This window comes from Cnephaeus nilssonii (assembly GCF_951640355.1).
Source record: "Cnephaeus nilssonii genome assembly, chromosome: 7".
NCBI lineage: Eukaryota > Metazoa > Chordata > Mammalia > Chiroptera > Vespertilionidae > Cnephaeus > Cnephaeus nilssonii.
The window spans coordinates 40,366,438-40,385,385 of record NC_137078.1 but is presented as its reverse complement, the minus strand read 5'-3'; the positions used below and the strand labels follow the sequence as shown (position 1 = coordinate 40,385,385).

The window sequence follows — 18,948 nt, the reverse complement described above, 5'->3', positions numbered from 1 at the left end:
AACTTCAAACTTTTCTCCTGCAGTTTCCTCTCTCTCAGCCTTCAGAGAATTGAAAAGAGTTCGGCCTTGTTCTGGATTAGGCTTTTGGCTTACGGGAAGGTTGTGGCTAGTTTGGTCTTCTACCCAGACCACGAAAGCTTTCTCCATCTCAGCAATAAGGCTGTTTCACTTTCTTATCATTCATGTGTGCACTAGAGTAGCACTTTTAGTTCCCTTCAAGAACTTTTCTTTTGCATTCACAATTTGGCTAACTGTTTGGTGCAAGAGGCCTAGCTTTTTTTTTTTTTTTTAACTTTCTCATCTTTCAATATGCCTTCCTCAATAAGATTAATTATTTCTAGCTTTTGACATAAAGTGAGAGTTTGCAACCTTTCCTTTTGCTTGAACACTTAGAGGCCATTGTAGGGTTATTAATTTGCCTATTTCAATATTGTTGTGTCTCAAGGAATAGAGAGGCCTGAGGAGAGAGAAAGAGACTGGGGCATGGCCGGTGAGTGCAACAGTCAGAATACTCAACATTTATAATTTAAGTTCACCTTCTTACGTGGCTATATTTCATGGTGCACAAAGACAGTTACAATAGTGATATCAAAGATCACAGACCAAAGAAACAAATATAATAATGAAAAAGTTTGAAATATTGTACAAATTAGCAAAATGTGACCCAGAGACACCCAAAGTGACCAAATCCTGTTAGGAAAATGGTACCAATAGACTTGCTCTGTGCTGAGTTGCCACAAAATTTCAATTTGTAAAAAATACTATGTCTGTGAAGCTCAGTAAGGCAAGGCACATAAAATGAGGTATGTCTGTATGGTATAAAATAAGGGGTACAATTTAACTCTTTTGTATGTGGCTGTCTAGTTTTGCCAACACCATTTATTGAAGAGACTATCTTTCCCCACATTTTATATTCTTGGCTCCTTTGTCATAGATTAATAAACATATATAGTTAAGTTTATTTCTGGGCTTTCTATTCAGTTCCATTGATCTATGCGTTTGTTTTTATGCTGACACAATAGTGTTTGATTAGTATATCTTTGGGATATAGTTTCAAACCAGGAAGCATGATGTCTCTAGCTTTGTTCTTCTTTCTCAAGATTGCTCTGGCTATTTGGAGTCATTTTTGGTTCCACACAAATTTTAGAATTGTTTGTTCTATTTCTGTGAAAAATGCCATTGGGATTTTGATAGGGATTGTCTTAAATCTGTAGATTGCTTTGTGTAATATGGGCATTTTAATAATATTAATTCTTCTAAACAATAATAGAAAATCTTTTCATTTATAGTATCTTTAATTTCTTCTATCAATGTCATAGATTTTAGTGTACAGGTTTTTCACCTCCTGGCATTATGTCCTTTTCGATACAATTATAAACAGAACTAGAGGCCTGGTGCACGAATTCGTGCATGGGTGGGGTCCCTCTGGGTGGCCTGCAGGGATCGGGCCAAAACCCGCAGTCCAACGCCGCCTGCAGCTCCTACCTGCTGCTCCCGCTCATCCCAGCCCCACTGTGCAAGCCCTGGGCTCGCGCCCAGTCAGTCCTGATTGGGAGATGCTCATGCTGCTGCAGCAGCACTCACCAGCCATGAGCCCTGTGTCTGGAGCCTTCCCAAGGGGAGTGGCCTGCAGGACCAGGCTGAAACCAGCTCTCTGACATCCCCCGAGGGGTCCTGGATTGTAAGAGGGCACAGACCAGGCTGAGGGACCCCACCAGTGCATGATCAGGCCAGGGAGGGACTACAGGAGGCCTCCAGGGCATGTCCGGCCTATCTCGCTCAGTCCTGATCGGCCCGACCCCAGCAGCAAGCTAACCTACCAGTCAGAGCATCTGCCCCCGGTGATCAGTGCACATCATAGTGAGCGGTTGAGCAGCCTTAGCATATCATTAGCATATTACATTTTGATTGGTTGTTCTGCCATTTGGTCTATTTGCATATTATCCTTTTATTATATAGGACTGTTTTCTTAATTTTCCAGTCTGATAGTTTGTTAATAGTGTTTGGAAACACAACTGATCTTTGTATACTGCTTTTATATCCTGCATCTGATGCCTTCCTAACAGAAATAATCTAATCATCAATTTTTATCAAGAAGTAGACCTAAAGAAGCTTGAAAAATAATAAGTAAAAATGTGTCTTCTATTTTTGGACCCCTCACATCTGTTTACTGCACAGGGAAGAGTGACTCAGGATTCTCTTCAGTAAAAACAATGCTTTATTATTCTCTAATTACTAAAGGCTGGAGACTAATTCACACACATTTTTTAAAGCAAAACCTGGGAACCAAAGGCACTAGCAGATTCCATTAGTTTCCTGGGACATTATAAAAGTCAAATATTATTATTCTGATTCTGGCAGTATAGTAGTCAGGAGTTTGGAAGCTAGAATGTCCTAATAAAGTAAGTGTACAATGCTCTATGGCATATATTAAGCACAGTGCTTAGCAACAGGAGTGAAGTCTCTGTTTTCTATTGAGATTTATAATCCCTTTGGTAAAAGGAAATGGTTCAAATGGATAAACAATCCACAAAACAATCTGATGGGTAAAGTAATAATAGCGTATCAGTAAAATGAAATCAACCTGAATGCGGCGACCTGGACGAGTCTCAAATGCATTATGCTGAGTAAAAGAACTCACATTATAAAGGATTACACATAATGTAATTTTACTTATATAAAAACTTTAGGAAAATGCAAATTAATCTATACTGACAAAAAGTAGATCAGTAGTCTGAAAAGGGGAGGGGCAGAAAAAACAGAAGGGAGAAGTTACAAAAGGTGAACAAGGACACTGTTGAATTTGACAGATACATTCACTACTTGGTCTTGGTGATGTTTTATACATACATGAAAATTTATAAAATTTCATAATTTAAATATATTCATCTTATCTCTCTCTCTCTCTCTCTATATATATATATAGAGAGAGAGAGAGAGAGAGAGAGGCCTAAACAACCATTCGACCATTCAACCGGTAGCTATCACGCGCACTGACCACCAGGGGGCAAACGTTCAACGCACAGGCATGGAAACATAGAACAGACTGATGAATCTCAGAGGAAAGGGGGAGGAAGAAGGATGGGAAGAGATTAACCAAAGGTCTTATATGCATACTAGAGGCCCAGTGCACAGATTCATGCACCGGTGGGGTCCCTCAGGCTGGCCTGTGGGGATCAGGGCGAAACTGGCAGTCCAACATCCCCCGAGGGGTCCCAGATTGCGAGAGGGTGCAGGCCAGGCCAGGGGACCCCACTGGTGCATGAATCCATGCAATGGACCTCTAGTTATTTTACAGTATAACTACCTCAGTATGTCAATTATACCTTAATAAAGCTGTGAAGAAAGGTAATTAGTATCAGGTATTTTAGATAATCATATGTTTTTGGTAGGCAACAGTTTGTAACAATTTAAATTCATTGAATTTTCCCCCAGAGTAAATGAGTAAAGTTCAGATTTTGTATTATTTATTTTGAGAAATTTAAACATTTCTAATATTTTATAAGACAGCTTTAAAATGCTTGATTATTATAGCTAAGAATGGCATTTAGGCCATTCAACTCCTAAAAATTTTCAAATTTTCATTGATTTTTTGATACCCATTTTGCTTTACATATGCAAGAACTCAATATGGTTTGGCTTAAATGTATCTTCTTTGTAGTTTTTTAAGTGTAAAAAAAGTAGAGATGAATATATCCTTTGTAAAAATAATCATATTAAGAAAAGATAAAACTAACAAATCATTTAAGATAGGACAACATATAAATTATGAATTGCTAGAGGGAGAAGCTATATAAAGCCTCATCTGGTGCTGGGCATACAGCACATTCAATAAATATTTGATGGCCTGAATTGATGACCAAGTTAAAAGCAAATTGAATAATTTTATTTTCAATTACCCAGTTTCAGAAGTTACCCCTTGAGAAACCAAGCCAAAAAAAATACCAAAACAACAACAACAAAAAAAACCCTAAGTCAACCAGCATAGCTTCTATATATAGGACTGAAATTTCACATATGGAAACAAGAAAGAATGCACCCAGAGGGAGAAAGGACCTATAAGAGGAGAATTCAGTATGAAACATAGATCCAAAAAAATAATCATAAAAGTCTGTTCTTTAGCATTTGTGGAAATACATACCATTTCAGTAATATAGTCAGTAGGAAAGTAATAAAAAAAGATTAAAATTACTTTTTCTGAGTGAGAATAACCCATCCAAAAGTTAATGCCAAAAGAATGTGAAGAGTAAAAGTAATAAATTCACTTTCCCAGTAAACTATAGAAACTAAACTTTAGCACAAGGCAGCACACAACTGCAAATTAAGGAACTGTTCCATCTTCTGAGAAAACCAAGAATAGAAAACGAGCTTCTAAAAAAATAAATACAAAATAAAGAATTCATCTAGGTATCTGGCTCTCTTTCATTTCTCTTTTGCTGTTTTAGATCTAAATAGCCATCATAAACAGATTTTTTCCATTATGATATTGTTGAAAATCTTTGCAAATGATTACTGCTATTCATATACTTTCCTCTTTTGTAATTCTATATATTTGAGCAAAAAATACAGCTGAATTCCATTTATATGTTGCATCCTAAAAACTCAGCAGAGAAAAATCCACAACAGCAAAGACAATAAAATTCCTTATGATACAAGCATACACTCCTTGTGCTAAATAAGAGTTTGTTTAAATAGCATTCACAGTATGTTTGAAGTCACTCTTAAAAGAACCTACAAGGCAATTGCAAAGTCCACTGTTATTTTACTGCAATTTTCATAATATTACATTAAATTTATAATTTTTAAATAAACTATTTTGACCATTATTTGATACGTAGGTTTGTATGACCTATAGTGACAAAAAGCAGATCAGGAGTAGACTGGGGAAGGGAGGAACATGAGGGCCAGAAAAGGAAGATGGCAAAGAAGCTTTGTGGCTCGACCGATGTGTTCACTATTTTTATTTTGGTGACTGTTTCATAAGTTACACATATATAAAAAAATTATCAAATTGTATAAATGTATGCGGTTTGTTACATGTAAATTATACCTCAAAAAAACTATAAAACAAATAGGTCATTGGTATTGCGTGTTTTTGATAATCACTTGCTTTTTGGTAGACAACAGTTAGTAACCATTTGAAGATCCTTAGAGAACTTGTCCCCAGATAAAAATCAGTGAAGCTCAGATTTCAAATTGTTTTGGGGGTAATAGCATGACTATGATTTGAAGCTTACCTTTGGATAAGTATCATTTTAGGTATTCGGTGTCTATATATGTGTCTCATTTCAAATTCTAATGAGTGTCTTCATTAATCATATCAATCCACTCATTCAACATGGAGTTACTCAGTGACAGGTATGGTTCTTGGCACTGAACATATGTGCTACAGAACAAAAACATTCCCTGGCTTCATAAAATGTATATTCTGGAGACTATCTCAGAATCTCCCCCTTTCAGTGTGTGTGTGTTTGTGCCAGGGAGTGGAAAGTTAGGTGATTTAAAAAGCTGACTTATATTGTTTTGAGAAAGTGCTATGTATCAATTGCGTACTGTCGTTCTAAATGCACAGCTACGGACCTGGGCCACTCTATGTTGTTTCCCATACTTTCTTTTTCCAAATGGAATGAATCTTGTGGCTGTGTTGTTTTCTTTCTAAAATTATATACTGGTTAGTTGGGATGTATTCCTATTTCTAGGACTCACTGAGAAAAATGCACCTTACTCCAAAAAGCTGGCCTTGAAGCTGTTAGCAATAATTGACTAATACATTGGGTTATCCTACTTTGCATAAGGAGAGTGCATTTTCAAGTGTGTGGGTGGCTGTGCTATATTATCAGAGGCATTTTAAAAACTGAATAAATGGGAAGAAAGATCAATGTAGATACTGGGTGCCAACGATGTGACCTAAGAGGGCATTTTAAAAAATATGCTTACCACCTCTTTTTGACAATACAAGAATTATGATACTAGGCCTGACGACTGAGCTTCTGAATACTCTGCCTTGGAGATAGCTTGGAATCAAAGGTCTTACGCAATTTGACACAACCTAGTTTTACAACCTTATATGTCACTCCATACTAACACAAGGAATCTATATCAGCTATTACATTTTATTCACTATTCTGTAAATCCAACATGCATATTACCTAGATGTTCAGGCTCTGCTCATGTGATTTACCCTGCCTGAAAAGCCTTCCCCTTTTCCTGCCATTTATTTATCAACAAACTAATTCAAGACCCATCCTTTCCATCCAGTTTTCCCTAATTCTTCCACCTCATGTTACTTTCTCTACTAATACTGAAATCTGACTACTCATTTAACTCTCATATAATGCCTTTATCATTGTCTAACATTATATATATATATATATATATATATATATATATATATATATATATATACACATTATATATATATATATATACATATGTGTGTGTGTGTGTATCTCATTTTCCCCAACTAGACTACAAATTTCCTCAATATATTATTGTATATAACTTACATGTTTACTAGGTACAGCTTTGCACACAATAAAAACTCAAGAAATAAATGTTTATTGACTGGCTTAATCAGGTGTTTTCTTTCATAACCACTTCTTGAATAACAACTAAAAATACCAAGTTCCTCCACCAAACCCAAGTGGTAAAAGTTAACAAAAAATAATAGGTTTAAGTGAACGGAACCCATCAACTCATGTAGTTGGCCACAGGCTGGCTTATTCTGTTAAGTCAATTAAGGTGCTAAAATGGACATTTAGAAGCATGCTTTTGCTTGATGTGAGCAGACTCTTTAAATGAACTTTGGTGTTTTGTCTCTAATGAAGACCACCCTGGTGGAAAAGAGGACCCACTGCTTGGCTACTTTTGATATCTCTGTGATTACTGGTTTCAGCTCATTTTTGTAGTAAACAACTAGCCCCATTTATGAAGAACATCATCCAAAACTCAACTATTTGATAATCTCTGTAGTAAAGGGAGGTTAACAGCTGAAACAACAAACATTCTAACTATCCTGCAACCACATTCAAATGAGGTTTGCTGTTAGCATTGGGAGAAAGCATGGGGTTAGTGCTCAAAACTGATACTACTGTGCTTAAAGAAATAGAAAAGATTACTGTGAGGCATTTTTCATATATTCTTATTAAGAAAGAACCAGTATGGAAATTTTTTAAAAAATAAATCTTTATTGTTCAGATTATTACAGTCGTTCCTCTCCCCCGCCCCCCCCATAGCTCCCCTCTACCTGGTTCCCACCCTACCCTCTGCCCTTAACCCCCGCACTGTCCTCATCCATAGGTGTAGGATTTTTGTCCAGTCTCTTCCCTCACCCCCCACACCCCCTTCCCCCGAGAATTGTCAGTCCACTCCCTTTCTATGCCCTGATTCTATTATATTCACCAATTTATTCTGTTTGTCAGATTTTTTATTCACTTGATTTTTAGATTCACTTGTTGATAGATATGTATTTGTTGTCACTTTGTTGTTCATAATTTTTATCTTTACCTTTTTCTTCTTCCTATTCTTAAAGAATACCCTTCAGCATTTCATATAATACTGGTTTGGTGGTGATGAACTCCTTTAGCTTTTTCTTATCTGTGAAGCTTTTTATCTGACCTTCAATTCTAAATGATAGCTTTGCTGGGTAGAGTAATCTTGGTTGTAGGTTCTTGCTATTCATCACTTTGAATATTTCTTGCCACTCCCTTCTGGCCTGCATAGTTTCTGTTGAGAAATCAGCTGACAATCGTATGGGTACTCCCTTGGAGGTAACTAACTGTTTTTCTCTTGTTGCTTTTAATATTCTCTCTTTGTCTTTTGCCCTTGGCATTTTAATTATGATGTGTCTTGGTGTGGTCCTCTTTGGATTCCTTTTGTTTGGGGTTCTCTGTGCTTCCTGGACTTGTAAGTCTATTTCTTTCACCAGATGGGGGAAGTTTTCTGTCATTATTTCTTCAAATAGGTTTCCAGTATCTTGCTCTCTCTCTTCTTCTGGCACTCCCATAATTCGGATGTTGGTACGCTTGAAGTTGTCCCAGAAGCTCCTTACACTGTCTTCATATTTTTGGATTCTTTTTTCTTTTTGCTTTTCCAGTTGGGTGTTTTTTGCTTCTTCGTATTTCAAATCTTTGACTTGATTCTTGGGATCCTTTAGTCTGCTGTTGGATCTCTGTATATTATTCCTTATTTCAGTCAGTGTATGCTTAATTTCTAGTTGGTCCTTTTTCATATCCTTGAGGGTCTCACTAAATTTCTTGGAGGTTTCTAGAAGATTCTTGAGTAACCTTATAACCGTGGTTTTGAACTCTATATCCAGTAGTTTGCTTTTCTCCATTTCTTTCATTTGTGACCTGTTTCTTTGTCTCTGCATTTTGGCTGCTTCCCTGAGTTGATAGAGTGGCTTTGTGTGCTAGGTGTCCTATAGGGCCCAGTGACTCAGCCTTCCTAATTACCTGAGGTGGACACTCTTGGTGCACCCCTTTGTGAGCTGTGTGCACAGTCTTGTAGTTAAGCCTTGATTTCTATTGGTATTACTGGGAGGAATTGACCTCCAGGCCAATTGGCTGTGAGGCTCAGTTGTGTCTACAATGGGAGAACTTCTGTGCTGGAGACACCCTTATGGGGCAAGACTTGCTTCAGTGGGGCTTTGGCGCTCACTGAGTCTGCCCCCTGAGTGTGTCTCTTATGGATGTGAAGAGTTGTAATCTGGATGGTCTCACTCTGACCACTGGGTACACTGGCTCTTGGATCTCCAAGGAGGTGCAAAGTCAGCCACTGCCTGAGGCCACCCAGCAGGAGCTACAGAGAGATCTACAGATTCCTCTTCTTTTTTTGGGGTTTGGAGGTGCCCAGATGAGGCCCAGCTATGAAGCAATGCAAGCTGCTGTCCAGCTTTGGGCCTTCTTTTGGAGGCTCTGGGGCTCTCTGACCCAGCTGCAGTTTGTTAGGTTTTAGATTGCTAAAGGCCAGTCCATTCACATGCAAAAGCCTCTGTGCATAGCTTGGGTGGGGTTGTAAATTTGGTGGGGCAGGGACTCAGGGAATCACCAGGGTAGAGCAAACAGCAATGGCTGACCATCAGTCCTGCCCCAAAGAGGTTCCCGGGTCTCTGTGTCCCGCTGCAGCACCGTGGAGGAACAATGATCACTGCAAGCACCTCTGAGAGAAAGCCGCCCTCATGTTCTGGCCTGATGCCAGATAGTCCAGTTTCTCCCCGTATGAGTCTGGGTCCCCAGAGTCTCGCCCGGAACTGGAGTTCAGAGCAGTCGGGAGCTTGTATCATCCTCCCGATTGAAAAAGACAACAGCATACCCAGTTGCCATCCCTTTTCCGTGTGCGCCTCCGTACCTCTGCACTTCACTTCCACACCTCCGCACCTCCTCCCAGTCTCAGTGTGCTTTTCTCTTTCCTTCTAGGTGTATAAATTCCACTCAGCCAGTCTTCCTGTGTTTCCGTATGATATCTGTTTTGTCTTTTAGTTGTAGTTTTGATGTGGTTGTGCAAGCCAGCAAGTTCAGGTATTTACTTATGCCACCATCTTGGTTCTTCTCCGGAAAAATTTTTATGTATTTATTTTTTATTGAATTTATTGGGGTGACATTGGTTCATAAAACCATACAGGTTTCAAGTGTACAACTCAATACAACATCATCTACACACTGCATTGTGTGCCCACCACCCCAAGCAAAGTCTCTTTCTATCTCCATTCTTCACCCTTTGCTCACCTCCATCTATCCCCCAACCCTTATCCTCTGGATAACAACACACTGTTGTCTATGTCTATGTGTTATATATATGGTGTGTTTATTTCTTAGTCTCATCACCTTCTTTCATCTAGTCCCCTAACCTCTATCCTTTCTGACAGCTGTCAGTCTGTTTATGGGGTATATTTTTAAAGTGATCAGAGGGAAAGCCATAGCACTTAATTTCAAGAATGAAAATAAATGAAATGAAATTCTAACTCCAAATAAAAAGAACAACATAAACCAAAAGAAGCTCAAGGAAATAATAAAGATAAAAGAAGATGCTATGTAGATAAAATTTTTAGAATTCTTTTGAGAAAAAAAGCAAAACAGACAAACTGAATCAAGCCCAATTAAGAAAAAGGGGAAAAGCACAAGTATTAAAAAAACATTTTTTAATTTTTAAATGATACATGGGAAATAACCATTAAATTTAAAAAAAATCATAAGAGACTATTTTGTAGGTTTATCTGAAAGTAAATTTGACAGCCTCGATGAAACAGATCAGTATCTAGGGAAATAACATTTAACCCCGTAGAAAGCTTAAATAGGCTAATTTCCACAGAAGCTCTGAAGAAATTTATCAGGGAACTACCCCATTAAAAAGCTTTAATTTGAGATAGTTTCCCAGAGGAATTCCACCAAAGCCCCACAGATAAGATAGTCCAAATGTTTAATAAGTTATGCCAGAGCATTAAAACTGAAGGCTTCATAATTATTTTGATGAAACAAATGTAACACTGATACCTAAATCTGATAAATAAGTACAAAAAATAAAAGTATAGATCAATATCACTTATAAATATTGATGTAGAATAAAAATATTAATAGAATTAGCATTAGATTAAAAAAATAATAGGCCATGATCAAGTAAAAATTTTAATGAAATAGAAAACAGTCATTATATAGAAATAACCAGTATATAGAATTTATGAAGAAATATTCACGATATAAAAATAATATAAAATCCTTTACTATAATATACTATATAAATAGATATAAAAGAAAAAAATACGATTACCTCCCTAGATGTTGAAAACATAACCAATATTTGACTATATATATATATATATATATATATATATATATTTGACAAACTATAACAACCATCCCTTATTAGAAACACTAAGAAATAGGAATTGATGAATATTTTTAACATGATAAAATATATGCATGTTTTAATTTTAATTCCAGCATTTACTTCATGATGAAACACAGTATTTCCATTAAGATCAGGAGCAAGGCAAGAATGCACACTACTTCCAATTCTTCTACACTGTACTTGAGGTACTACAATGCCATTCAACATGAGAATTAAATGAGAGGTGTGAGAACTGAGAAAGAAGAACTAAAATGATCTCTATTTGAAAAATTACATGAGAGTATGTCTACAAAATTTTAGAAAATCAGTGATAAAGCTAACTCAAAGATAAGAAACCATTAAGGTAGCAGGATGTAAAAATAATGTTCAGAAATCAATAATCTTCATATACAATACCGAAACCTATTAGAGAATAGAATGATAGAGAAAATACCATTTACAGCAGCAACAACAAAGATAAAATAGGAACAAGTTTAATAAGGAATGTACAGAAACCTATATGAGGAAAACTTTAAAACATTCCTGAAAAACACAAAAATAGACTTAAATGAAAGACATACATTGTTCTTGGAGGGGATGATTCAATATGTCACTGCTCCCTAAATTAATCTACCTAATAAAAGAGTAACATGCTGGTTGACTGTACCTTCATGACACCCACCAGCCAATCAGGAGTGAGTATGCAAATTAATCCAACAAAGATGGTGGGTTAATTTGCATATGCAGGTGTCCCACGGCCATTCTGACAATGCAGGCGTTCCGCACCTCCCCAGCCACTCTGGGCCTCTGGGCAGCATGGGAAGGCAGAAAGGCGGCTCTGGGCCGGAGCAGAAAGGCTGCTCTGGCCAGAGCAAAGGTGGTGCTGGCAGCCAGGGGAACGAAGGCCCATTCTTGCACGAAATCTTGATTCGTGCATCGGGCCACTAGTTTATAAATATAAGTCAAACCTAATAAATATAATAGTAATATTTTTTGGTGAAGCTAGATAGACTTATAGTAAAGTTTATATTGAAAAACAAATATGCAAGTATAGCAAGTAAAACATTTAGTCTTATGTCCTCTCCCTCTCTCCCCTTTTACCTTAGCTTCTGTTACACATAAGTCAAAAACACAAGTCTGATCACTTCCTTCCTTTGCTTAAAAATGTTTCATCATTGCCTACAGGATAAAGTCTAAATTCAGCACAACATATAAGACCTTTTATCTGAGGAAATTCATATACTGTACAAGTAGAAACTTTCCTGGCTTGCTATAATATTAAACATATTGATTTAAATTCTTGGACCTGCAATTCTCTTAAAAGCCTAATGTTGGATAAAAAGTGTTGCCTAATATATGATTGCCTACATATTTTATTCTTATGATCAAGAAGAAGTTACCATCTTTGGACTAGGCCCTGTTTCCCAAAACAACCTTGCATCAATTCTTGAGAAAGCATAGGTTATGTCTTCAGCCCCATGAGAAAATGTAATACAGGTGAGGAGGACAAATGGTCACAGACTTGCTAAGTCAGGGCTCAGGACCTTGCATGAGAAGTGCAGAGGGCAAAGACAATGCAACAATGCTGTGAATGGTGACTGCAAGTCATAGAGTCTCAAAGGCAACAGAGAAAAAGGAACATTTCAGGAGGACCGAGTATCAAGTAAAAACATGGCCCACGTATCCTTTAACCTGACTTTATAAAAAAAATAAAATGATTCAAAACCATTCTAAGAGCAAGGAGGTGACACTGTCCTTCCTAGTGTGCATACCATCTATAACTGAAGTTACAACAGAACAACCCATGTTCAGAATAACAGCCTTCAAAGAGAATAAAAGGTAAATTAGGTCCTGTATCCTCAGTATGAGAAGACCGGTAAATACGATTCATTCCAGGAAGATTTGCATAATAAATGATTTTTTAAATGCAGGCTCCTAAAAGATATGAACTTATATTAGTCTCTTAATTACTGTTTTAATGACCTACTAATAATTGTTTTAATTATTCGTAACAACTTCCTTCTTCCCAGAATGATGACATCCATATAGTGCTGTGTTTTACCTCCTGGCATCTCCCTATTAATAAAAGTAGGTACACAATGTAGTTTTTTAGATTTTTGAACTATCAATATACAATGTGTTTTAAATTTGACAATAAATAAGAAGAGACATTTGTTAAAGAAACCAGCCAACCCTGAAAGACAGCTGTGGAGTAAATAGATCTTACGGTTTACACAGAGAGTGAGAAAGCAAACACACAGAGTTCCTAGAAGCAATGCCCATGGCTGCGACACTGGGGGAACTTTATTGCTCTGAGTTATGTTTTCTGAAGCCAAAAATTAATTTTCTCCGTTTCACTGCTGAGTCCATGACTCGGAATTGGATGTGTGTGTTTCTACTAGTATGTGTATATAGGTTGTCCCAAAAAATGTATACACCCATTTTGAATAATTACACAGGCAGTGTTTATTAAAATACATTTCATTTTCAAAATTGAGCTCTCAGCTATTAAAGTGTGTATACATTTTGGGGGACACCCTGTATGAATATATATTTTGACATATTTCTGAACTAGAGTGAGCTTCAGGAGCTTTAGCTCCCTGGGGTTTGTATCTCTTTGACTCATTAAGTGATTTTTAAAAACTCAAATGTTTCACCTCAGAAGCCTATGTTCTATGTTGTAGGCTTGTGGGGGGCGGGAGGGGGAAAGCCGCTGTACATCAAGACAAGCATTAAGCCAAAGTCAAAATTTCAAAGAATACACAGCAAATTTGATGTCTGTACCACAGACTTAATTGTACTTATTCTAAGCAATGGGATCCAAATTATATCTGCACATAGCAAAACTGGAAGCATTTTGCATTAAAAATTCAGTGCAGTTCACTAGTATGTCCTGAAATTTGATTACAAGCCCCAAGTATGTGTTATTAACAGTTGTGCAGAACAAATAAACCAACTGTGATAGAATCAGGACTATAATGTGGCTAATAATACCTTCTTTTTTATTTTTAGGGGTTAACTGTCACATATCTCCTGACACCAAAGAAAACATTTAATCCAGACTATTTACAAAGATGTAAACTTTAAAGAGAACCTTTCTAAAACCTATTATGTAAAAACATGTTTTATCAATCTAATTTAATATCTACTATTTTTTCCCAAGTTTATCATCTTCCCACCAACATTTTACCTCTGGTCCTGGAAGGCCAGATGGTCCTTGGGGTCCTGGGTCGCCTACTTTGCCCTGAAATGGGGTAGGGAGGAAATAAAAGTATAAGCATTAATTTAATGAATACAATTTAAAAGGGGAAAAGACACATGGTAAGCAGACAGCACTCAATATATTATGCCACACAAAGTTGTAATGACATTTCAGCAAACAACACTAATATACTGTCAAACAAAGTTGCAACCACTATTCAGAAAGACTTAATTTGTAACCATGACTGTAGAAAATGTATGTAAATAACATGTGTTTGGATGTGATGTACATTTATTCTTTAGTGTTAGGCATACAAACAATTTAATGATTTAAGGGCTCAAATAAAGAAAAAGAGTGTGTGTGTGTGTGTGTGTGTGCATGTTACCCAGAGATAAGACAATAAATTCTGACTCAACTGTGTAGGGAAATGTAGATGAAGAACTGCTTTCATAAATAACCACAGTCCTAGAACTGTCTCTGAAAACTTCTCTCTCCTTTGACACTGGAGGGTCCTGATTAAGTAATTCAGAATCACCTGGATTTAAATGCTTATTGCTGAATTTCTCCAAGTCTCTGTTTTCTCATCAATAAAACAGGAATAATAATAATAATAACATTACTAACATTCTTACACAGTCACTGTGAGGTTTAAAAGAGGTAATATAGTAAAGTGCTAAGCACAGTACCTGGCACATAGAAAGCACTCATTAAATGTGAACCAATTTTATAACTATTAAGCGTTCCCTTCACATCCTCTCTCCTTTTCTGGATGAGGCACAGAATTTCTAGGTTATTTTGATCCTTTAACTAAAAATTTGAGGATTTGGTATCACTAGCTCTGAAGCCATTTCCCGACATTCAGATATACAATGTGAGATCAGGGCTAGAGAGCAAGGTCAGAGGAAAGAGAAATGTGGATAAAGCCTGAAACCAGAGAGGGCTAGCAATGCTCTCAAGAGACAAAAGCACAGAATGGGAAAGGCCAGTAGACTGATATTCTTTTTCTTTTTCTTTTCTTTTTTTAAATATATTTTATTGATTTTTTTACAGAGAGGAAGGGAGAGGGATAGAGAGTTAGAAACATCGATGAGAGAGAAACATCGATCAGCTGCCTCCTGCACATCTCCTACTGGGGATGTGCCCGCAACCAAGGTACATGCCCTTGACTGGAATCGAACCTGGGATCCTTGAGTCCGTAGGCCGATGCTCTATCCACTGAGCCAAACCGGTTAGGGCAAGACTGATACTCTTGTTTTCACAAGAAAAAACTATAGAATTCATTATTTTTGTCATATTAAATTTCTACGTGAGTTTAAATTGGACTTAAATAGGCCCCAGATTATATACAATTGCAATATACAATATGGGTTCATCCACGGCCCCAGAAGTAAAGCACGGTGTTCCATCAGTACTACATCCACTCATCTAGTGCTGGAGTATCTGGATATGAAACAGTACACAATACAACTACTGCAATCGAATATGGATAAACATGATAAAATAGTGGGCAATAGTTCAGTTAAGTCCTCCTAAATAAACGAAATCACAATCCATCATCATCAGTACCTAGGAGTCTTAAATTCTTGAAATGACAATACCTTTCTTAGAGATGGAGCTGAGTTCTCACTGGGGCCCTCTAGTGGCCACATCCAAACAAGAAGCTAAATATATAAGCTTTGAGGGAAAAAATAGCATTCTACCCCAGGCTTTTGTTTTCAGAAAAGTTGACTGACAACCAGATATTTAAAAACATAAATAGTAAAATAATTTTATTTGTTATTCAAATACATTTTTCATTTTAAAAAACCTGAACTACAAGTTTCCTTGAATGTTGATTCTCATTTATAAAAACTGAATTTTCAAGTACCTTTTAGAGAATTCAGTAATGATTAAGTAAACCTCTATAAATGACAGCTTCTAGTTAAAAAATAGAAAGGATATAAGATATACTATAATATAATTGTTTTCTCTGTTTCAAGGAAAGAATATTTCTTTACACCCTCTGAGTGGTAGTTTTCTCTAGTTTTTAAGCATTTGCAGAGCAAAGGCGCTCCTATTCCAGGATGCAAAAAAAAAACTAACAAAGCAGGACTTTTTTTAATCTTGAAAATATTCTTTCAAGTTACAATTTAGATCCATTTGGAAACAATATCAGTGACAGCAAAATCTTAGATAACATAAAATCAAAAGCAAGAGATATAAAAGGCATTCTTTTTATAATAGTAAACACATGATTGAGGGTAGGCACTAACTTGTGTAGTTTGTTACTAATACGATAGCTGATTCTGCGAAAGCAATTTTTCATTAAACAGGTGCCTTTCCTTCCATAACTAGCAAAAGTTTCCAGGTCAAACCCCTATAATTTTTTATATTAATAAGATACAAACAAGTGCTGAAGTGTGAGTCTAAAGACAAGGTTATTTTTACAAATATTAAATCATAAGTCTCTACCCTATCTTCAATCTGAAATATATTTTTTTCAAAGATTTGATAAAACAAAAGATGGTCAATTATCACCTACCAAAGTAATCCCTACTGACATTAAAAAAGTTTTTATTAGAATAGTACAGAAAGGTATAAGATGAGCAACTAAAGCCTTACCATCTCATGCCCCCTGTTATCACTGCCCTAAAAGAATCACATTAGAGTTTCTAGTGACTTATTCCAGGAAAAAAAAAATTTAAGGGTTTTAAGACAATGTGTTAAAGGTGAAATAGGCTCTCTGCCTTTTCTTTATCTAGGCCTAGATAAATATTAATAAGCACTATTGCTAATATTGGAAAATATCAAAGAGTCACAGAGTTGCACGGAACCTTAACTATGAGATAGTCTGACTCTCATTTTAGATGAGAAACTGGATACCACAGTGGTTAAATGCCAAGGTCAGAAAGGTCAGTATCAGGTCTGGGACTAAAATCTAAGTCTGCTTCTCAGATCAGTGATTCCTCCATCCCCATAAATAGGTTATCAATATAAACTGAATCAAAGAGTAAGAATACATTAAAAAGGCTTTTTACATATGCAAGTTACTTAACTCTCATTTTCCCAAGTACCTAATTGTAAAGCATAAGAAAACTATATTGGTATCACTGATTACTTAGTATTTGCCTTAGAAAATGTGCTATACCACTTACTTTTATTATCAAAAGTTAGAAAACCCTCACATTATACAAAATGAAAAATCATTTTGCCAGATTATGTGACTTAGACTTACCCTTGAAAAATGGAAGCTACTTTTCTTTCTTTCTTTTTTTTTTTTTTAAGCTTCATGACCTGTTCTCATGCCTCTTATTTATGTACTTTGGAGTTTTGAGATTGAACTCCAGGGCACAAGCTGGGTACATGGCTGACCAGGTTTACCCTGAGTCCAGGGTGATGAGCTAGTAAAAGTAAAGCTCACCACTAACATTTCATTTGATAAATAGATGCCAAATATTGTTCTTTGGATTAAATAATACCTGAAAGGTGTATATGAAATGCTGCCACTGACATAAGTCATAAAGAATGTGGTATATAAAGCTCGGAAACTTAATGCTGCTTCCTTTGTTGCAAAAATAATCCTGTGAGGGGAGAGTGGAGTTAGAGGGAACATGATGAATTACTCAGGAAAACAACACTCTTTTTTTAATGTATTACAATGTTATATTAGTAAATTATAATTTTATATCCACTTTTTTTTCTATCTATAATCACCTTCACCTTCATAGAGTGGTAATCAATATTAAAATACTAAATCTCAAAATGTTAAATCCTAAAGCAGTATGACAGTGGCTAAGAGCATGGGCTCTGACTTAATTGATTAACTATGTTTTCCACCTAACTGTGAGAGCTTGAGCAAGTGATTTAACTCTCTGTGTCTCTGTTTACCTAGTCTATAAAACAGGAATAATAATAGTACCAACTTCACATAATTGTTGTAAGGATTAAATTAGAGGTACAGTTCTTAGAATAGTGCCTGGTACTTTGTAAACACCCAGAAAATGTTAACTATGATAATTTTTGTGATTTTAACATGCAGGGATTTTAACTCATGTTTTAATTATTTCATTTAAGTAATTGTAATTTTAGTTTTATCATTTGTTGGGTTTCATGTTAACTACAATGTAAGGCATCCTTTTTTCTCAACTAATTGATACAGAAGGGTGGGGAGGAAAAGACAAGGAATTAGAATATTTGGACTCAAAAGAGTATGACATGTTATCTTTTGTTCAGAATATTTCTTAATGAAACAGGTATTTGAAAAAATTAAAATATTATTTAAGGTACTTTATACTTTCTGGCTTAAAAGCCCATTGTTTAATTTAATGATAAATCAATCAAAATCTTTAGGGCTCACAGAATTTTGGTTCTGGCCTAAGAGGGCTGGAGAGGGTGAGACCCAAAAGTCTACACATATGGACGGAAAACTTGAGGGATTAGCTATATATGCTAAAACTGAAGACAGACAATTCCAGCCTGGTAGGCTTACATACATTTCTTATATTCTACCAACACCACCAAGTTTCAAGACTCGTGCCATGGTGGGCATTTCCTTAATCAGAAAGAGCAAAGCAAAGTTCAAACCTACCGAAGGTCCCGGCTTCCCTCTCACGCCTGGTGGTCCTGGAAAACCAGTGGTGCCCTGAAAGGAGAGGACAGTAGGGGGGAGATAAACGCTATTATATCCAAAAGGCAGATGTGCCTCTCCTGTCGTGTGCCGCAAAATGACGTTACAGTCAACAACAGATCACATATATTCACAGTGCTCCCATCCTACCTAATAAAAGGCTAATATGCAAATTGACCGAACAGCAGAACGACCAGTTGCTATGACATGCACTGACCACCAGGGGGCATACACTCAACACAGGAGCTGCCCCCTGGTGGTTGTGCGCTCCCACAGGGGGAGTGCCGCTCAGCCAGAAGCCAGGCTCACTGCTGGC

The 18,948-nt window shown here is 36.6% G+C and overlaps 1 protein-coding gene across 2 annotated transcripts in view; it reads right to left on the bottom strand.

Moving 5' to 3' along the window:
* Positions 1 to 18,948, bottom strand: part of COL24A1 (collagen type XXIV alpha 1 chain) — a 323,524-nt gene that overhangs the window by 193,822 nt on the left and 110,754 nt on the right. For both annotated transcript variants that reach the window (XM_079777790.1, XM_079777791.1), the window contains exons 18-19: positions 18,594 to 18,647; positions 14,015 to 14,068 (exon numbers count right to left, since the gene is read on the bottom strand). In XM_079777790.1, the coding sequence (XP_079633916.1) occupies positions 14,015 to 14,068; positions 18,594 to 18,647 (108 nt within the window). The remainder of the gene's footprint in view (positions 1 to 14,014; positions 14,069 to 18,593; positions 18,648 to 18,948) is intronic.